The sequence below is a fragment of the Haliotis rufescens genome, unplaced genomic scaffold, assembly GCF_023055435.1.
Source record: "Haliotis rufescens isolate VD_foot unplaced genomic scaffold, xgHalRufe1.0.p SCAF_7, whole genome shotgun sequence".
NCBI lineage: Eukaryota > Metazoa > Mollusca > Gastropoda > Lepetellida > Haliotidae > Haliotis > Haliotis rufescens.
In genome coordinates, this window is record NW_025964361.1 from 9645887 (window position 1) to 9669578 (window position 23692).

General features: G+C 40.6%; 1 protein-coding gene across 2 annotated transcripts in view; it reads right to left on the minus strand.

Moving 5' to 3' along the window:
* Positions 1-23692, minus strand: part of LOC124128339 (rho guanine nucleotide exchange factor 17-like) — a 122755-nt gene that overhangs the window by 52512 nt on the left and 46551 nt on the right. For both annotated transcript variants that reach the window (XM_048387276.1, XM_048387277.1), the window contains exon 3: positions 4789-4866. In XM_048387276.1, the coding sequence (XP_048243233.1) occupies positions 4789-4866 (78 nt within the window). The remainder of the gene's footprint in view (positions 1-4788; positions 4867-23692) is intronic.

Here is a 23692-nt window from a genome sequence, read left to right on the forward strand (position 1 = left end):
GTGTTTCACACTGTTGAGGTTTAAACTGGGGGGTTTTCATTGTCTTTCTGTGTGTTTCACACTGTTGAGGTCTAAACTGGGGTTTTTCAATGTCTTACTGGGTGTTTCACACTGTTGAGGAGGTTTAAACTGGGGTTTTTTCATTGTCTTACTGGGTGTTTTACACTGTTGAGGTTTAAACTGGGGGGGTTTCATTGTCTTACTGTGTGTTTCACACTGTTGAGGAGGTTTAAACTGGGTTTTTTTCATTGTCTTACTGGGTGTTTTACACTGTTGAGGTTTAAACTGGGGGGGGTTCATTGTCTTACTGTGTGTTTCACACTGTTGAGGTTTAAACTGGGTTTTTTTCATTGTCTTACTGGGTGTTTTACACTGTTGAGGTTTAAACTGGGGGGGTTTCATTGTCTTACTGTGTGTTTCACACTGTTGAGGAGGTTTAAACTGGGTTTTTTTCATTGTCTTACTGGGTGTTTCACACTGTTGAGGAGGTTTAAACTGGGTTTTTTTCATTGTCTTACTGTGTGTTTCACACTGTTGAGGAGGTTTAAACTGGGGTTTTTTCATTGTCTTACTGGGTGTTTCACACTGTTGAGGAGGTTTAAACTGGGGTTTTTTCATTGTCTTACTGGGTGTTTCACACTATTGAGGAGGTTAAAAAAGTTTTTTTTCATTGTCTTACTGGCTGTTTCACACTGTTGAGGTTTGCACTGGGGGGTTAACATTGTCTTACTGTGTGTTTTACACTGTTGAGGTTTAAACTGGGGGGGGTTTCATTGTCTTACTGTGTGTTTCACACTGTTGAGGAGGTTTAAACTGGGTTTTTTTCATTGTCTTAATGGGTGTTTCACACTGTTGAGGAGGTTTAAACTGGGTTTTTTTCATTGTGTTACTGGGTGTTTCACACTGTTGAGGAGGTTTAAACTGGGGTTTTTTCATTGTCTTACTGGGTGTTTCACACTATTGAGGAGGTTAAAAAAGGTTTTTTTCATTGTCTTACTGGCTGTTTCACACTGTTGAGGTTTGAACTGGGGGTTTATCATTGTCTTACTGTGTGTTTCACACTGTTGAGGAGGTTTAAACTGGGTGCATTCATTGTGTCACTGTGCATTTCACACAGTGAATGAGGTATAAAGGTATGAGCTTTCAAGAACCTGAAAGTTTGTTTGAGGGTGCCACAATTATAATCGGAGCGGAGTAGGACGTTCAAATGGTTTCACATTATTTTGGGAAGACTTCATGCTACATTAGCTACTAGTCTAAAGGCCGAGTCCAGTAAAAGTCTGTTCGGTCTAGTAAGCTCAGTCAATAATAGCTGACATAACACTAAAATCTACTGAAAATGATGCTAAGAGCCATGTTCAGGCTGGTATGTCTCAAACGTTTTTCGCAAAGACTGCTGTAGGGTCTTACACACAGGTGAAGAAGATTGAAGGATGGGGTTTGGTGTGAGGTGCTTCAAGAATTTCAACTTTTTAGAATGTTTCGCGTCTGTTGAGCGGGATGGGGTGACTGTATAGTTTTACATTCAGAATCAACTGCCTCCGAATCACCATCAAGATGTCAGGGCACACAAATGTCGTTTTTTAAATATTTTTATTGAACAAGAGATGAAAGGAAAACAGGAATTTGTGAAAAAAATCATCCAATCTTGAGCTTATTATGACATAATATTGATACAATTCTCACTGTAGGAACTGGAGAGTTGGAATTTGTCTTGTGATTCTATATTTCAATATTAGTTGTTTGTATTATATTAGTATCATATTTAAAGGGTTGTTTTTTCTTTGTGGGCATCCGAGCATAATATGTTGTATGGTATAAGTTGTATTCTGGCACACAGAATTGACAACTGAGTCTAACAGCTAAGTAGTGTTCATGTTATATTTGGAGTGAGTGAGTGAGTGATTTGGGTTTAACATGGCTTTTAAAAATATTCCAGTTACCGTATTCGACGTAATAAGCGCCCAGGGCGCTCTCAAAATTAGAAATAGGGGGCTCTTATTAGAATATTATTTGGGTTGAAAGATAAATTTCGTGGTTTATGGTGACAGCCTGAAATGTTTATGTACGACAGATATATTTTTCCAGAATTTAATTGCCCATAATTAAGGGTGCATATACCACACGAGTGTGCATATGCACGAATAAATAAGTCTTGTGTACATTGATCAATCGGAAGGGGTGCTAATTGGGATTGTTTACTGGCCAATATACCAGCAAATATCGCCGTGGGCGCTTATTAGAGCGGGGCGCTTATTACGTCGAATACGGTATATCATGGCGTGTCAGCTTAAGTGGGAGGAAAGCCCAAAGTGATGCAGGTCTCAGATGTTTACCACTTCTGTGAAACCCATGAGCACACGTTAATTCTGGAGGCTATCTGAAGTTGACACAAAGTAACCTCAATGATCATTATCCTGTGCTGAGTGAGTGAGTGAGTAGGGTTTAACCCCGCTTTTAACAGTATTACAGTTATATCGCGGCGTGTCAGCTTAATGTGGGAGGAAAGCCTGAAGTGATGCAGGTATCAGACGTTTACCACTTTGGTGAAACCCACGAGCACGGGTATGGTGCTGACAAACCTAGAAACATAATCGGGGCAAACCGGGATTCGAACCCACAATCATAGGTTTCTGGCGTGTCCAAGGGACGCAACTCTGCACAGTGAATCGCGGCGCCTTAGACGACTGGGCCACCTGTGCCCCCTCCTGTGCTGAGATCCACCAGCAGATTTTGATGTAATTTGTAACAAGTACCCTGCCACATCTCTCCCCGTGTAGGAAACAAGCTGCTCTTAGTGATGTAATTTGTAACAAGTACTCTGCCACATCTCTCGTGTTGGAGACAAGCTGCTCCTAGTTATGTAATTTGTAACAAGTACTCTGCCACATCTCTCCTCGTGTAGGAAACAAGCTGCTCCTAGTGATGTAATTTGTAACAAGTACCCTGCCACATCTCTCCTCGTGTAGGAAACAAGCTGCTCCTAGTGATGTAATTTGTAACAAGTACCCTGCCACATCTCTCCTCGTGTAGGAAACAAGCTGCTCCTAGTGATGTAATTTGTAACAAGTACCCTGCCACATCTCTCCTCGTGTAGGAGACAAGCTGCTCCTAGTGATGTAATTTGTAACAAGTACCCTGCCACATCTCTCCCCGTGTAGGAAACAAGCTGCTCTTAGTGATGTAATTTGTAACAAGTACCCTGCCACATCTCTCCCCGTGTAGGAAACAAGCTGCTCCTAGTGATGTTATTTGTAACAAGTAACCTGTCACATCTCTCCCCGTGTAGGAGACAAGCTGCTCCTAGTGATGTAATTTGTAACAAGTACCCTGCCACATCTCCCCTCGTAGGACACAAGTTGCTTTTAGCAACATAATTTGTATGCATCTCACCCAATTACCTGCACTGCTCATGGGCATCTATCTTCTTAGCTACAAAAATCAACAAACTTGCAAACTTAACCAGACAGTAACATCACTAAACATTCATGTCATTAAGACAGAGCACTATTATGACACAATGACCAAAATTCATAAAAGTAGTTAATTCAGGAACATAAGATGGCTGAACAGTCTGTAACAAGGACATAGCATTTGTAACATTCCTGTTGCAAGAACTGTAAAATTTGTATAAGTTTAGTGGATGTATACTTGAATTATGACACAATTAAAAAGAATTTGAATTGCATTTTTTTATCATTATTTCTGTGACAAAGACCAAGAAGAACTTTTTGCCTGGAAAACTTAAATCTTAATTCAATTCAATCTTGAAGCCAATTTTGAAGTTCCTGCCAGATAGGTGTTACCTTACTATATTCTGAAAATAAGTGCCAAGCAGTTTCCTTAGAACCTGAACAATAACTACAAGCTTAGCGATGGGAAGGAACCAATGACCATCATTAGGTTCCTGGCCAAACTGCGAATGCTGATGACTTGACTCACACCCTGGCGCCATAGGCAACTGGTGACTGCCCCCAGTACAGCAAGAGACATGTGCAATGACAGAGCTGTGGCTGCTTTGTTGGGTTACTGTAATGATGACAAGTACGGCACCATAGGCAACTGGTGACTGCCCCCAGGACAGCAAGAGACATGTGCAATGACAGAGCTGTGGGTGCTTTGTTGGGTTATTATAATGATGACAAGTGCGGCACCATGGGCAACTGGTGACTGCCCCCAGTACAGCAAGAGACATGTGCAATGACAGAGCTGTGGGCGCTTTGTTGGGTTATTATAATGATGACAAGTACGGCACCATGGGCAACTGGTGACTGCCCCCAGTACAGCAAGAGACATGTGCAATGACAGAGCTGTGGGCGCTTTGTTGGGTTATTGTAATGATGACAAGTGCGGCACCATGGGCAACTGGTGACTGCCCCCAGGACAGCAAGAGACATGTGCAATGACAAAGTGTGGGCGCTTTGTTGGGTTATTGTAATGATGACAAGTGCGGCACCATGGGCAACTGGTGACTGCCCCCAGGACAGCAAGAGACATGTGCAATGACAGAGCTGTGGGCGCTTTGTTGGGTTATTGTAATGATGACAAGTGCGGCACCATGGGCAACTGGTGACTGCCCCCAGTACAGCAAGAGACATGTGCAATGACAGAGCTGTGGGTGCTTTGTTGGGTTATTATAATGATGACAAGTGCGGCACCATGGGCAACTGGTGACTGCCCCCAGTACAGCAAGAGACATGTGCAATGACAGAGCTGTGGGCGCTTTGTTGGGTTATTATAATGATGACAAGTGCGGAGACATACAATACATAACACTGAAGTACTTACATCTTTGAGTGTCTTGAGGGCCTCTACATATTCTTTTTCGTTGCGGTAAATTTCTTCCACAATATGGTATCGTTTGTCCTGAAAAACGCACAGAGAAATATATCAATTGGAAACGGTCAAACTCATTACACCAATAATCAAACAAGGAAGCATGTGGGTTTGTGCTCAACTGGTTTATGAAGCATAATCCTGTAATAAAAATGCTGCAGATGAACTAAGACACACAAAATGTTATCCAAAACACACACAATATTATCTAAAACACACACAATATTATCTAAAACACAGACATTTTCGTAAACAAATACTTCCAATAATAAACTAAAGATTCATTAATAGATATTTATATCCATTTTTGTCCATCACACCTTAAATAAAACAAGTATTTGTCACAGAGTGACGAAATATCCCCCGCCTGTATATACACCATAGTACCAAATATGAAGACAATCCAGCGATTAGTTCTTGAGATATTGTGGCAACACCGTTTTCCAACTCCAAAAACAGATTTGCCTGCTGTGACCTTGAAAATGGGGTTAAGGTCTCCAAATCTGACAGGTGTATGCGGTGTCTGTATATACACCATAGTTCCAAATATGAAGACAAACCAGCAATTAGTTCTTGAGATATCGCGGCAACACCGTTTTCTAACTCCAAAAGCAGATTTGCCTGCTGTGACCTTGAAAATGGGGTCAAGGTCACCAAAACCGACTGGTGTCTGCGGTGTCTGTATATACACCATAGTTCCAAATATGAAGACAATCCAGTGTTTAGTTCTTGAGATATCGCGGCAACACCGTTTTCCAACTCCAAAAGCAGATTTGCCTGCTGTGACCTTGAAAATGGGGTCAAGGTCACTAAAGCCGACTGGTGTCTGCGGTGTCTGTATATACACCAAAGTTCCAAATATGAAGACAATCCAGTGTTTAGTTCTTGAGATATCGCGGCAACACCGTTTTCCAACTCCAAAAGCAGATTTGCCTGCTGTGACCTTGGAAATGGGGTCAAGGTCACCAAAACCGACTGGTGTCTGCGGAGTCTGTATATACACCATAGTTCCAAATATGAAGACAATCCAGTGTTTAGTTCTTGGGATATCGCGGCAACACCGTTTTCCAACTCTAAAAGCAGATTTGTCTGCTGTGACCTTGAAAATGGGATCAAGGTCACCTAAACCGACTGGTGTCTGCGGAGTCTGTATATACACCATAGTTCCAAATATGAAGACAATCCAGTGTTTAGTTCTTGAGATATCGCGGCAACACCGTTTTCCAACTCTAAAAGCAGATTTGTCTGCTGTGACCTTGAAAATGGGATCAAGGTCACCAAAACCGACTGGTGTCTGCGGAGTCTGTATATACACCATAGTTCCAAATATGAAGACAATCCAGTGTTTAGTTCTTGAGATATCGCGGCAACAAACAGGTGGGACGTACGGACGGACGTACGGACGTATGGACAGTCGTGAATACTATATCCCCCGCTTCGCGCTTTCGCGCGGCGGGGGATAATGATAGAAAAGTAGGAAGTAGAACAGTTGGTTCTATTTTGTTTCATCCTTACCACTTAGTTAATAATTGAAGTGTTTATTGATTTACATGCCAAGTTTTTCCATACTTTAATGTATTCCTGACCAGTGAAGATCCGGGGTAGCTTAGATCTTCAGCAACCCATGCTTGCCATAAAAGACAACTATGCTTGTTGTAGTAGGCGACGAACGGGATCGATTTGTCAGGTTCGCTGACTTGGTTGAAGCATGTCATCATATCCCAATTGATGCTCATGATGTCAATCACTGGACTGTCTGGTCCAGATTTGATTATTTTTAGACCGTCATCATATAGGTAGAATATTGCAAACAAACAATGTATTCCGATACACATGGTAATATGTGTTGTATCTGTTATACCTGCCACTGCCTCCGTGGTCTAGTGGTAGAGCATCCGCCCGGAGAGCGGAAGGTCTGGGGTTCGATACCCAGCCACGTCATACCACAAGACGTTAAAAATGGTACTTGTTGTTACCCTGTCTGGCGCTCGGCATTAAGGGCGTAAAACAAGGGCTGGTCGGCTCAGAGTCAGTATACTGTGTCTGAGTGGGATATTCATGTTAAACTGCAGCATGGTGTCTCAGTGAGCTAGCACCATAAATCGGCATCAGTCCGGACTAGTCAGGTTGTACCCTTGCTAAGTGTCAAACCTGTTGTAACCTCTAACCAATCAGATTGAGTTCAGTATTGTACATCAGCACACAGCACATATTACCAACATCAAACTGAGATACATGTGCATGAATCCACACGTCCACTAAATCCCCTCTATTCAGAAGCATCATACCCTACTATAATAAATAATCATTCTCTCATAATACCCTTTGATTTTTATCAACTGCACATATCATTTAAGCCTTGACCTTGACTTCAGCTTTGCCATAGTTTCTGCTGCAACATACTTGTTAAAAATAACGTCTCCAAACATACATGAAAGTCTTAGTTTGAAATTAAGGAAGGAATCATGTACCGAATGGCTGAAAATGGTCTTTCAAAACACAGTTTGATATTCTGATCATCATAACCTTGCAAATGAGAGAACAACCCCAGCCAAAATCCTTGCACCGACTTCTTCATATGTTATTGAGAAGAGTACAAAACTGGGTATTTTTTTAACTGCAGGATATTCATGCCGAAAGTCAAACTACAACTTGTAAAACATCTCAAGTAACTGAAACCAAACCAAAATGTCAATTCAACCCAACTCTCTCCATTACTTGAGAGTTGTTCAGGGTTTGATGGCAGCAATGGCAGAGAAACACAACCCGAGCTCAAGGACATCCCCACCCTTCCTTCATCCTCATCATGGAAACACAGTCTTACCGAAACATCCTGTGTTGGCTCTGACATACAAAAAACATTCTGCAGCTAATTAGAGTCCCCAAAAGAAGATCTCACCTTAACCAGAGTTAGCCCAGGTGATTGGACATGCAAGCAGTATGATGGAGCCCATTACATCATCCACTGCCACAGGACTCATGGTGGAGTCGTTGCTGGCTACACAACCCTAGTCATCTGCTTAAACCATTGTATGGAGTTGAAAACTGCCTTGTTTGTTTTCTTTGTCAGAATGTACACAAGTAGCAAGGGCAAACCTTGGCTGAGTACTATTACATGATAACTTTGCAGAAAAACATTTGTAGTTTTACTGCATCGTTTAACGATTCATAGACAGCTGAATTACACAGTTCTGTTGATTGTTGGCATGGACTTGATGGAGATAATCCTCAACTGAACTCTACAACAAACTCATCCAATACACATGGTGTTACTGTTGTATATGTTGTGACTGCAGTACTTGTTGTATCTTATAACTGCAGGGCATATATGTGTCATATCTGATGTATCTGCAGGGCATATATGTGCCGTATCTGATGTATCTGCAGGGCATATATGTGCCGTATCTCATGTAAATGCAGGGCATATGTGTTGAATTTGTTATAACTGCACGGCATATATGTGTTGTATCTTATAACTGCAGGGCATAAATGTGTCGTATCCGATGTAAATGCAGGGCATATATGTGTTGACTTTGTTATAACTGCAGGGCATATATGTGTCGTATCCGATGTAAATGCAGGGCATATATGTGTTGACTTTGTTATAACTGCAGGGCATATAAGTGTCATATCTGATGTATCTGCAGGGCATATATGTGTCGTACCTGATGTAAATGCAGGGCATATGTGTTGAATTTGTCATAACTGCATGGCATATATGTGTTGTATCTTATAACTGCAGGGCATATATGTGTTGTATCTTATAACTGCAGGGCATATATGTGTTGTATCTTATAACTGCAGGGCATATATGTGTTGTATCTTATAACTGCAGGGCATATATGTGTCGTATCACATGTAAATGCAGGGCATATATGTGTTGACTTTGTTATAACTGTAGGGCATATATGTGTCATATCTGATGTATCTGCAGGGCACATGTGTCTTATCTCATGAAAATGCAGGGTATATATGTGTTGAATTTGTCATAACTGCAGGGCATATATATGTCATATCTGATGTATCTGCAGGGCATATATGTGTCGTATCTCATGTAAATGCAGGGCATATATGTGTTGAATTTGTTATAACTGCAGGGCATATATATGTGTTGTATCTTATAACTGCAGGGCATATATGTGTCATATCTGATGAATCTGCAGGGCATATATGAGTCGTATCTCATGTAAATGCAGGGCATATATGTATTGAATTTTATATAACTGCAGGGCATATATGTGTCATATCTGATGTATCTACAGGGCATATATGTGTCGCATCTCATGTAAATGCAGGGCATATATGTGTTGAATTTGTTATAACTGCAGGGCATATATATGTGTTGTATCTTATAACTGCGTGCATATATGTGTCATATCTGATGTATCTGCAGGGCATTATGTGTCGTATCACATGTAAATGCAGCACATATATGTGTTGAATTTGTTATAACTGCAGGGCATAGACGTGTCATATATGATGTAACTGCAGGGCATATATGTGTTGTATCTTATAACTGCAGGGCATGTAAATGTTGTATCTGATTTAACTGCATGTATGTGTATCAACTGCAGTAGGTGTCCCCTGTTTCTAACCATAAATCAATACATGTTGTAACATACGTACGTGTCCCACCAAATGCCTCTATGAACACACATACTTACATTCCAGGCTCTAAAGCCCTCTCAGCTGGAAGGGACATTAAATCAAAGAGACAAGAATTGCCAAACAGGAAAGTTCATGAAATACCTCAACTACAGCATGCAGTCTACCAGAAAAATAAATACCAAAAGTGAATCTCTTAACAAGGTTCTACATTATCCATCTGTATGCAAACTACATTTCAAGTTTTGGATAGGCACTCCATAATGTAAAAACATGCGATGAAGACTCAACATGAAAACCGAGTCTCTCAATCATTACTTACAAAAATAATGAACAGGAGGAAAGCAACGAACACACCGGTTGACCTCTCGTAAATCACTGGCAACATGGCACTCTCAAACAAATACAACCCCCACACACTTATTGGAGTATAAACTTCCTGGTCCCATGATTACGTTCTACAACTTCCCCAAATACAATGTACCCATGTTAGAAACTGAAACTGGCTCCATGCACAGAACTATAACCATTCTAATCCGTTGATTACATTCTACAACTTCCCCAAATACAATGTACCCATGTAAGCAACTGAAACTGGCTCCATGCACAGGAGTATAACCATTCTTATCTGTTGATTACATTCTACTATTCCCCAAATACAATGTACCCATGTAAGCAACTGAAACTGGCTCCATGCACAGGAGTATAACCATTCTAATCCATTGGTTACATTCTACAACTTTCCCATATACAATGTACCCATGTAAGCAACTGAAACTGGCTCCATGCACAGGAGTATAACCATTCTAATCCGTTGATTACATTCTACAACTTCCCCAAATACAATGTACCCATGTTAGCAACTGAAACTGGCTCCATGCACAGGAGTATAACCATTCTAATCTGTTGATTACATTCTACTATTCCCCAAATACAATGTACCCATGTAAGCAACTGAAACTGGCTCCATGCACAGGAGTATAACCATTCTAATCCATTGGTTACATTCTACAACTTTCCCATATACAATGTACCCATGTTAGCAACTGAAACTGGCTCCATGCACAGGAGTATAACCATTCTAATCTGTTGATTACATTCTACTATTCCCCAAATACAATGTACCCATGTAAGCAACTGAAACTGGCTCCATGCACAGGAGTATAACCATTCTAATCCGTTTATTACATTCTACAACTTCCCCAAATACAATGTACCCATGTAAGCAACTGAAACTGGCTCCATGCACAGGAGTATAACCATTCTAATCCGTTGATTACATTCTACAACTTTCCCATATACAATGTACCCATGTAAGCAACTGAAACTGGCTCCATGCACAGGAGTATAACCATTCTAATCCGTTGATTACATTCTACTATTCCCCAAATACAATGTACCCATGTAAGCAACTGAAACTGGCTCCATGCACAGGAGTATAACCATTCTAATCCGTTGGTTACATTCTACAACTTCCCCAAATACAATGTACCCATGTTAGAAACTGAAACTGGCTCCATGCACAGAACTATAACCATTCTAATCCGTTGATTACATTCTACAACTTCCCCAAATACAATGTACTCATGTAAGCAACTGAAACTGGCTCCATGCACAGGAGTATAACCATTCTAATCCGTTGGTTACATTCTACAACTTTCCCATATATAATGTACCCATGTAAGCAACTGAAACTGGCTCCATGCACAGGAGAATAACCATTCTAATCCGTTGATTACATTCTTCAACTTTCCCATATACAATGTACTCATGTTAGCAACTGAAACTGGCTCCATGCACGGGAGTATAATATTTGTCCCTCTTTAGATCTTCGGGTAGAGACACAATTATATTTTCGCACATTGGCACTAGCAGAAGCAGGATTATTAAATGATGGGGGTTACATTTTGAACTGTAATATTCAGTGTTGAGGATGGGGGTATGGATGGGGGTACGGATGGGGGGATGAAGGGGAAGTCCACTTGACACTATACATGGAATATTTCACAAACTGGAAGGTATGTGTTATCAGTGTTCGAATTAATTGCCTGCCCACCTGCCTGTGGCTGGTAACTTTTCTGTCGGGCTGCATGAAATTTTCATCTACCTGCCCGACTGTCTGGCAGATAATTTAAAGACTACTTACATATTCAGTTTTATTATAACTCCTTGCAGACTCTCAAGTAATTGTCAACATTATCTCAACTGAATCAAGATGCAATTTATCTCTTTTTTTTGTGATTTTTCAATATTTATAATGTTGGAATGTGGGCAGGTAACTTTGAAGATGGGCAGGCAACACTTAAGGAACACCTGTCCGACTGTCTTTTGGGTTAAACTTATTTTAAACAAAGAGTATTTTGTTTTGTCATTGGGGTCCATGTTATTTTCAAAAAAGGGGAATCGACCCCCACCCCACCTAGATCCCCTACTGACTGGTGCTAATGGGATGCAGAAACAGTGTAATGGGAGCATCAGCTTCCAGCATCCACTGCCTCCTAGCTGGAGGGTTGTGCATTTCCCTGGCTATTTCTGTTTACATATCTCAAGGACCCATCTGCCCAGAGGTGGCGGAGAGCTGGTCCTGAACCTGGTGCTGTAAAGTGCTCCCACTGCCACCTCATCACCAGACCTTGTACTCCTTCTGTCAGTATCTCATAACGTATCAAATGATCATTTCTTAATGGTATGTTATATACACAGTCCTGCAAAACACTCACTTCTCTTGGGCATATACACTTAAGTCATATACTCTTTTCTATCGAGACTTATGACCTCATGTACAGTTTCAGCCAAGTACACACTTCGACCTGTACCAGTTTGTGGCCTCACGTTATAACTAAGCCTATGTTAAATAGAACAGTTACAGTAATTTTAGAGTTAATATCAGCATGTGCAAGTTGGTCCAGATCATATATAGTCACATCCCACATACTTCTTTCCTTGAGAGTTGAGCTGCCCTCAACGTTGCTTGGTTGAACCTCTCTAGCATGTGAACTATGCAACAGCGCTACTATGAAACCTGTGTGAACAGGCATAAGAACTGAGGTAGAAATTGTGACAATCTTGTAATAAGTATGAACCCAAGACTGTCGTTGCATAACAGTAAGCAAGTATGAACCCAGATTTTTGTGGAATTACAGTAAGCCAGTATGAACCAAAGATTGTTGTGAAGCTACACTCAACCAATATGAACGCATGGCTGTTGTTGCACAATAAGGAAATATGAACCCAAGACTATTGTGAAGCGACACTAAGTCAGTATGAACCCAAGACTGCTGTTGAGCTACAGTAAGCCAGTATTAACCAAGACTGCTGTGGAGCTACACTAAGCCAGTATGAACTCAAAACTGTTGCAGCGCTACACTAAGCCTGGTTGAACCCAAGACGTGTAGAGCTACATGAAGCCAATAGGAACTCAAGACTGTTTTAGAGCTACACTAAGCCAGTATGAACCCAAGAATGTTGTAAAACAGCACAAAGCCAGTATGAACCCAAGAATGTTGTAAAACAGCACAAAGCCAGTATGAACCCAAGAATGTTGTAAAACAGCACAAAGCCAGTATGAACCCAAGAATGTTGTAAAACAGCACAAAGCCAGTATGAACCCAAGAATGTTGTAAAACAGCACAAAGCCAGTATGAACCCAAGAATGTTGTAAAACAGCACAAAGCCAGTATGAACCCAAGAATGTTGTAAAACAGCACAAAGCCAGTATGAACCTAAGACTGATGGAGCTAGACTACCCTGACCTGACTGTTGTAATGGGTACAGCTCGTCATGTGGATGACCTCTACTGACCTCCCCCCCCCTCCCACCCACCCCACATAACACCTCATCTCCAGCAGTCGCCCCTGTCAGTCACTATCTGCAGACTGGCTGCCTCCCTGCCAGAAAACCTGGCTTGTATTTACAAATATCCTGTTTCCTTCATGTGCCACATCTTGCATGGAAGGGGCAGGTTATAGAGGAACATCGGATACCTAATACCAAAATTCTCTCTCTTCCATTCCTTCTGTGATAATATTAGTCAAAATGAAACCTGACAATGCACAAACAACTAATTTCAATGCAATAATTTTGCTGAAGTCTATGAAGGGCATTTGAAGTGAGTGAGTGAGTGAGTGAGTGAGTGAGCGAGCGGGCGAGCGGGAAAGGGAGTGTTTTACATCACTTTTAGTAATATTCCATCTACCGTATTCGACGTAATAAGCGCCCACGGCAATATTTGCTAATATATTGGCTAGTGAACAATCCCTATTAGCACCCCTTCCGATTGATCAATGTACACAAGACTTATTTATTCGCGTATAATACGCATTCGTGTGTTATATTCATCGTTACTTATGGGGAATTAAAATCTGGAAAAATATATCTGTCGTACATAAACATTTCAGGCTGTCAGCATAAACCACGAAATTTATCTTTCAACTCTGTTTTTTTCACCAAAATAATATTCTAATAATAGCCCCCTATTTCTAGTTTTGAGAGAGACCTGGGCGCTTGTTACGTCGAATACGGTATATCACTATGGGGGCACCAGAAATAGATTCACACATTGTACCCATGTGGGGACTTAAAACTGGGCCTTAACCACTAGGCTACCCAGCCGCCCCTGATCGGCATTTAGAAATTGAGAGAACTTGCAGCATATTTGCGGACAACTACTATACTTTATCACGTGTGTGACCATGTTACTTCCAGGGTTACTTGCCCTTTAGTCAGGTGAATACTGATGAGTAGCACTGAAGTAGAGTTAAAGAAGTCCATTCTTTAAAATACTTTTTATGCCAATAACATGTACCATTACACTGCATTTCAAAACCACCACATATTTGGAAAGGTGAAAGGTAAGAGGGGCAAGGAAATGGATGAATGAACAAATCAGAAATATCTAAGGCCATAGCTATCTTACTTAACTTACATGATGTTTTAGTGAAAACAATGAAATTATTATTTCTGAACAGCTTCAAAATGCATTTCTCCAGCTATGATGGTGGCCTGTAAATAAGCGAGACCAGACAACCCAATGATTGATATTATAAGCAAAGCTCCACACCAACAAGATACGATGACATGCAATAAACCAAGTCTTCGAATCTGACAACCCCATCCATTGAATTGTCTCTTCAACCAGCAGAGGTTTCAATGGACCTATCTAACCTGGAATTATCAGTGCAGAACAGACAACCCAATGATTGATATTATGAGCAAGATCCACACCATCAGGTACGATGACACCCAATCAGCCAAGTCCCCAAGCCTTAGATCACCCAATCCATTGAATCACCTCTTACAACCAGCATAGGTTTCTGGGGACCTTTTTGAACCTAGAATCCTCAGTGTAAAACAGACAACCCAATTGATATTATGAGCAAAGATCCACACCATCAGGGTACGATGACATACTATTAACCAAGTCTTTTGAGTCTGACCACCCAATCCATTAAATCGCCTATTCGACCAGCATAGGATGCTATGGACCTATTCTCACCTGGAATCCTCAGGACATGGATAGGCAAGTGTACAAATGAACAAATAAATAAATAGTTTAAGCTCTTAATATTCAACTGCACCAAAACACTATGCATATTTACAAGGATTACTACTGTGTTAACCTTCCCCAGCTTCCCTCTACAGCGTAAGTGCAGCCATGTTGACAGATTACTTCAAAGTCATCTGGGTGCAGCCTCAAGTTCCAACTCTCAACACAAGTCCGTAATAACCTAAATTACCAAGAAAATACAAACCTCAAGTAAACCTCACATAATACTTTAACTCATTTGTTTTAACTAAGGAGACACTTTTTAAAAACTTTAATCAGGAACTGAAAGATACTATTTCAGCTCTGTATAGACATTTCATATTCTTAAGTAAAGCTCTTTCTTAACATTTGAACACACACTGTTTTGATATGATTTTATTTCTATCCTTTTTCTCATTCAAGATATGTTAGCATAATATTCTGTCTTAACTGACAGTGAATTTGATTATGAAACATGTCCCGAAACGATTGGATTATATATTTGGCTGTCCAAAGGAGTCTTGAGGGGTCAATGTTTAAATATAATGACCCTGTATTCTAAGCTAAAATAAGCTTTAGGTTTGATCATTTTCTAATCATACAAGAGCAAAACAAATAAAAGCTCTCATGTTCACATTGATAGCATAATAATGTTTCTTTGGAGACGGAAAATGATGAGAGTGACTGTAAGCAGAAATTATCAATAACTGTTGCGGACCATCACAGCAGGGGACATATACAGTGAGCACAACACACTACCCACTGTGGGAATCATATCCTTCTGTGCCTACTGTACCACCAAATCTACTTTAAACAGTGCAGACCAAGGTAAAGAAGGGCTTCAAACTGCCACCAGTGCAGCCAGGCCAAGGTACCCAATGTCATACAGCAATGAAGACTGGATCTGGTACATGCAAACCACAATCTATTACTGAGGGACTCAAACTGCCACCAGTGCAGCCAGGCCAAGGTACCCAATGTCATACAGCCATGAAGACTGGATCTGGTAGATGCAAACCACAATCTATTACTGAGGGACACAAACTGCCACCAGTGCAGCCAGACCAAGGCATACGATTCCATACATCCAAATAACATCAATAGTTGCTATATGACAGAAACAATGCCACTAGGGTGTTGAGTTTCAACTCACTAACATGCCGTGATTGAATCTCTTTAGAGAAGCTAACAACTTGACTGTCTTGGCCATCCAATATCAAACCAAGTGAGGATAAGAGGCTTTTAACAAGGATCTATTAGGTTACTGCAACACTGCTGTAGGGTCCTACAAGCCTGGGCCATACAGGTCTACAGGAGTTCCAAGTACAAGTAAAACCTCTCCGTTAGCTCAGAGCCTAATTAGCCTTTGACATCAATCGAGGTTAACTAAGGACATACCATTAAGCAAAGTTTTATTAGGGAACATGAGGTACATGGAAGATACACTGCCCTTACATAAACAATGTACTTCAGATACTAACCCTTGATGTGATCGAGTCTCCTTTATAAAATAACATACTTTTTTTTATATCTGCAAAAGGCAGATTTACATAGAGTATAACAGATTATTCACTTCCTCTTTAGAGCTTACCAGAATCCATTTCTCTGACAGTAGGATTAGGTTCCAAACCTGGGCACCCATTACAAGTCCAGGGCAGTGTTCCACAAAGCGATCGTAGCGCTAAGGTGATGGTAGCACCCATACTTTAACATTAGACTTACGACAGTCGTAGCACTACGATTGCTTTGTGGAACAGGTGCCTGGCCTATATCAAGTCACCCATTGCATCCAAACTAAATACTGTTCTTGATGTCAATTAATAAATTATATCATATCATTTATTCTTACAGTGAAACAATATCGCCTGATATGCCTGTCCACATTGTATTGTACACGGATACAAAAACGTGGAATCATAATGTAATAAAGATGCTATGAAACATCAAGGCCAGTAATTAGCGACATGTAAACAATTGAGCCATTGTCTCTGTGTTATCAGATGTTTAACTTAATTTGATACCTTTCCACATGAAGAACTAAAATATACCCTCCTAAGGTCACTGCATGTGAACATTAAGCAAGTATTGAATGCCCAATCAGAGTGAAAGATGAGGCTTCTTAGCCAATCAGATGTCACCTTTCTGAAATGATTTGGCTTCATTATAATTTGTATTTTGCAAACAGTCCTCTGTCAATTGCATAGACCTGGATTTGGATATTTCAATCTGAGAAAAATAAAACCCACTTCCTTTGATTGGGCACCCTGTTGGGTGATATATGCCATGGTGAACAGAAAAATGAGGGTGTTTTATTACATTCTCCGCTGTCCATTCATCATACATAAATCAGAAGTGTTGGCCAAATTGCTTCATTTGTTTTTACCGAGAACCTTCCAAGCTTGTTGGTTGATCACAAAGCTCAGCTGATACGATTAATTCAGCTAAAGATGAGACTGTAACGTGTGTAATAAGGGTACCCAATACTGCTTAATTAAAATACATAATAAAATTTGAGTTATGAGACAATCACCAAGTGACTTGAATCAAACTTACAAGGACAGCCTACTGGCTAGACTGTCTCACAGTCCCTGAACCCTAATTATTTCCCTTCTGCCAGCCCCTACTGGAATGCTATAGTCCTAAATAAAGCAAGTCTAGATTTGACCAAGGGTTCAGGCATCTCCCATCTCACTGCGGCTCCTTTCAATTTAAATACAATTGCTTGTTTCTATCAAAATTATATATCTTCAGAGACTTAGCGTTAGTCTACTAATTGACCAGTTTGGCCCCACTTACTGACAGTTGACCCACGGATGTCTGATCATCAATTGATCAAGCTGCAACTGTATGTTGGAACACAATCAGCACTGATCCTACTATGTGGGTTTGACCTATGCCATTTCACTATTTAATTCATCATATTGATTATTGGAATCCGGCACGATGAATCTACTGCTTGTCACTATGGCTGTGTATCCGTGTGCTCATGAACAAAGATAGACATACTGAAGACGTAAACAGACTTGCATTACATTAATACCATAGTGGATTAATCTGCGACAGACATTGCTCCATACAGACCTGTTTGTCCTAATAAGTTTATGACAGTAGCTAACATAGAATCCATTGTAGCATTCTAAAAAAAAATCTTAATAAAAATCTACATACATATCTTTACATAATTGAATGTACATCTGTATAGACCATATTTCAAGTAACACATGCTCATATTCCAAACGAGTATTTCCTTGATTAGTGGATCAGTGTACAGACAGCTTCAGCATATGATGGGTGTGCAAGACTAGCATATGATGGGTGTGCAAGACTCACTGTGTGTTGACGTGACAGTAGATTTACAACCCATTACACAAGAGTTAGCACCTCTGTTATACTTTTCCAGTGTGCAACATCAGCAATACATAAGAATACATACAGAAACTACAATGGTGGTTTAAAGTTGTATTGTCCAAGAGATGAACAGAAGCCTAATGGTGGCACATACATTGTGTATTGTCCAGGTAGCCATATAGTGGTGTATATATTGTGTATTGTCCAGTTGCCATATGGTGGTATATATATTGTGTATTGTCCAGGTGGCCATATGGTGGTATATATATTGTGTATTGTCCAGGTGCCATATCATGATATGGTGGTGTATACTTTGTGTATTGTCCAGGTAGCCATATGGTGGTATATATATTGTGTATTGTCCAGGTAGCCATATGGTGGCCTATACATTGTGTATTGTCCAGGTAGCCATACGGTGGTGTATACGTTGTGTATTGTCCATTGGTAGCCATATGGTGGTGTAAACGTTGTGTATTGTTTGTGGTGGTGTATATATTGTGTATTGTCCAGGTAGCCATATGGTGGTGTATACATTGTGTATTGTCCAGGTAGCCATATGGTGGTGTATACATTGTGTATTGTCCAGGTAAGCCATATGGTGGTATATATTGTGTATTGTCCAGGTAGCCATGTGGTGGTGTATACATTGTGTATTGTCCAGGTAGCCATATGTTGGTGCATACATTGTATATTGTCCAGGTAGCCATATGTTGGTGTATACATTGTGTATTGTCCAGGTAAGCCATATGGTGGTGTATACATTGTGTATTGTCCAGGTAGCCATATGGTGGTGTATACATTGTGTATTGTCCAGGTAAGCCATATGGTGGTGTATACATTGTGTATTGTCCAGGTAAGCCATATGGTGGTGTATACATTGTGTATTGTCCAGGTAAGCCATATGGTGGTGTATACATTGTGTATTGTCCAGGTAGCCATATGGCGGAGTATACATTGTGTATTGTCCAGGTAAGCCATATGGTGGTGTATACATTGTGTATTGTCCAGGTAGCCATATGTTGGTGTATACATTGTGTATTGTCCAGGTAAGCCATATGGTGGTGTATACATTGTGTATTGTCCAGGTGGCCATACGGTGGCGTATACATTGTGTATTGTCCAGGTAGCCATATGGCGGAGTATACATTGTGTATTGTCCAGGTAAGCCATATGGTGGTGTATACATTGTGTATTGTCCAGGTAGCCATATGTTGGTGTATACATTGTGTATTGTCCAGGTAAGCCATATGGTGGTGTACACATTGTGTATTGTCCAGGTAAGCCATATGTTGGTGTATACATTGTGTATTGTCCAGGTAGCCATACGGTGGCGTATACATTGTGTATTGTCCAGGTAGCCATACGGTGGCGTATACATTGTGTATTGTCCAGGTAGCCATACGGTGGCGTATACATTGTGTATTGTCCAGGTAGCCATACGGTGGCGTATACATTGTGTATTGTCCAGGTAGCCATATGGTGGTGTATACATTGTGTATTGTCCAGGTAGCCATACGGTGGCGTATACATTGTGTATTGTCCAGGTAGCCATATGGTGGTGTATACATTGTGTATTGTCCAGGTAGCCATACGGTGGCGTATACATTGTGTATTGTCCAGGTAGCCATACGGTGGCGTATACATTGTGTATTGTCCAGGTAGCCATATGGTGGCCTATACATTGTGTATTGTCCAGGTAGCCATATGGTGGTATATACATTGTGTATTGTCCAGGTAGCCATATTGTGGTGTATACATTGTGTATTGTCCAGGTAGCCATATTGTGGTGTATACATTGTGTATTGTCCAGGTAGCCATACGGTGGCGTATACATTGTGTATTGTCCAGGTAGCCATACGGTGGCGTATACATTGTGTATTGTCCAGGTAGCCATATGGTGGCCTATACATTGTGTATTGTCCAGGTAGCCATATGGTGGTATATACATTGTGTATTGTCCAGGTAGCCATATTGTGGTGTATACATTGTGTATTGTCCAGGTAGCCATATTGTGGTGTATACATTGTGTATTGTCCAGGTAGCCATACGGTGGCGTATACATTGTGTATTGTCCAGGTAGCCATACGGTGGCGTATACATTGTGTATTGTCCAGGTAGCCATACGGTGGCGTATACATTGTGTATTGTCCAGGTAGCTGTATACATTGTGCATTGTCCCTGTGAGGAGTTGCTACTCCACTACTGACACCTGTGTCAGTCATGCTATCCTCTCCACCTGTCCATACACCTCCTTCCTTTACCAAACCTTCAACTCAGCTCCAATGCTTTTCTCATTTCTTTTAACAAATGCAATACTAATGGCTGGTTATTGTGAGCTACCAGCATCTGTTACTAACAGACAAACAGGCTTCACATTACATATGTTAGAAATGCTCATTGCACAAACTTATTCCATCTGTTTTGACTTTCTTTTGTGTGTGTTGATTGCCACGCATAGATATCTCCTGCACACCACCAGAAAACTGATCTATCACTGTCAGCTTCACCACCTCTATACAATAGGGGTTATGCCAAAACTTTTTCAAGTATTTCCACCATCAAAGCATCTTAAAAGTATCACTCAAAAGCTAAGAACCACTTATTACCTAAACAGAAGATCAAACATCGAGTGAAATAATACAAACCACTTCTCTTCCATATTTGTTTTTTAAACAAAAACATTTATCTCTTATCCACAAGTCAGTTTGACACAGCCCCCAATCAGAGGATTTCAACACTTCCCAGTCAACACTACCGTTCACAGGAAGTTCTGTTCTGGGAGCAACAAGAATCTCACTTATCTTTACAAAGCTTCAACTAGCACTCTGTCAAGACCTCTCCTAACTCATAGCCCATGCTTGCCGTAAAAGGTGACTATGCTTGTCGTAAAAGGCGACTAACGGGATTGGGTGGTCAGGCTTGCTGACTTGGTTGATGCATGTCATCGATCCCAATTGTGTGGATCGATGCTCATGATGTCAATCACTGGATTGTCTGGTCAAGACTTGATTATTTACAGACCGCCGTCATATAGCTGGAATATTGCTGAGTGCAGTGTGTTTAACAAAACACCAAACCAAAAAAACCCTCTTTGTACATACACATAGTTCTACATAGAATTATTCATCCCTTACCATGCTTATCATTTTGTTACACACAGACTATCACTTGTTACATTGTTCTACATAGAAGCATATTCTGCTGTATAGTTCCACATAGAATCAATCTCTTTCAATATTGTTCCACACAGAAGCATCTCTTGTTACATTCTTCTCATCTTCCCGAGGCAAGGGAGTTATATTACTGACTGTAAAAGTCTAGGTTCCACCCTTGCCGAACCAGGCTGCAATTTCTGGGTTCGAATACAGCACCACCAGTGGCTATTACAAGTTATGTCCCTTCTATGTCCCTCCTATTGACCTATTAGATTCTATTTCTTATATCACTTGCATTTGCTTCAAACAAAATGGCAGTGCCCAGTCAAGACAATCTGATCAATAATCAAGATCTGTTTTGTAAAAAAACAGGTTTTACTTTGCGAAGTGCATCAGATCACGTGAGCACCTTGATTAAAACATGAAAAAAGGCAATTGACCGAAATCTGTATGGCGAACCGGATTTCTATTTCATTACGCGATTTTGATTGGACTATGCATAGGCTCGTTAGTCCCGCCAAAATATAACTCCATAATCCCATCCCAGCTAGGTAAGAGTGGAAACTGGACATATACAATCAGTTAACTCCCTTGCCTCAGGAAGATGCATTATTCGACATAGATGCCTCAGAATTTGTACCAGTAGTGTGGTGTATGTACGCTGCTGTTGTAGACTTATTGAAATACAAATGGAACTGGCAACCTGAGATAAAGAGTGGCAACCAAAGGAGAACTTTCTAGAATAGATCATGTGACATACAGTTTGGCTGAGCCTGTGCTAAATATAGTTTGTTTGTTGTTTAACACCACACTCAACAATATTCCAGCTATATGACAGTGGTCTGTAAATAATCAAGTCTTAACTAGACAATCCAGTGATGGACATCATGAGCATTGGTTTACGTAATTGGGATACAATGACATGCATCACCAAGTCAACAAGCCTGACCACCCGATCCCGTTAGTCGCCACTCACGACAATCATAGTCGGCTCTTACGGCAAGCATGGGTTGCTGAAGACCTATTCTATCCCTGATCTTCACGGGTCTAGTGTGGCAAGCCAAATGACAAGCCAAATGACCAATGCCGTGAGTAGCCTATATGAGACAGGACTTGTCAAAGCCTATCTGTGATCCAGCATGACAAGCCAAAGGATTTAATTCTCAGAGAAACTCATGTGAGATATGACTTCTAAAACCCCATCTGAGATACAATGTGGCAAACCAAATGAGACACTGCTGAGAATAGGTCAAGTGAGACATAACTTCTAAAATCCTATCTGAGACCTAGTGTGGCATACCAAATGAGATACTGCTAATAGAACAGGTCATGTGAGATATGACTTGTTAAAGCCCACCTGAGACACAGTGTGGCTGAGACTGTGTGAGATACAGCATGGCATATAGGTAGTTTGAAATCAGGTGTTACTCCCCCTCACCTGGGCACCGTGCCATGTTGCCACCGCTGCCGCTGTGTGTTATAAGCTCATATTACCTGGCGCTACACTACCAGCCCTGGCTCTTCCATTGGGATGAAAAAAACTAACTGAGGAACCCATAGGATTTACACAATCAATTTGTTTATGTTCTCCAGCATGGAAATTCGTATAGACTTACAAATTTCATTTGATACCAAATGTACTTGATTTTATAAGGCCATACATTAAATCGGTCAATCTTGAAAAAATTGTTTTGTTTTTTTGTTGTTTAACGCTACACTCAGCAATATTCCACCCATATGACGGCGGTCTGTAAACAATCGAGTCTGGGCCAGACAATCCAGCAACCGACATCATGAGCATCGATCCATGCAGTTGGGATACAATGACATGCATCAACCAGGTTAGTCTTGAAACTATAAACAAGGTGAAGTATGGGTACTAAATATGAGTGTTTGGGGAATAATTCCACAATATATGCATCGTAAACTGTGCCTTGTCTCCAGCACTGCTATTAGACAGATTTAACAGTCGAGCCAGGTTTTTTTCATTACTTGTTTCACGGAACAGCAAACGCCAATTCTCACAAATGTCAAACAAAATTAAGATTTAAAAACATTATTTTTCTTCCAGCTGTATCTATTAATAAATTTCAATGATAAAAAACTTTGAGGCAGCTGGAAAGTAACTGTCAGACTTGTCACTCAATGTAACGGTTTAGACAAAATATATAATTCCATCGGCCAGAAACAAAATGAAAGACAAGACTTACAGTTTAGGCATAAC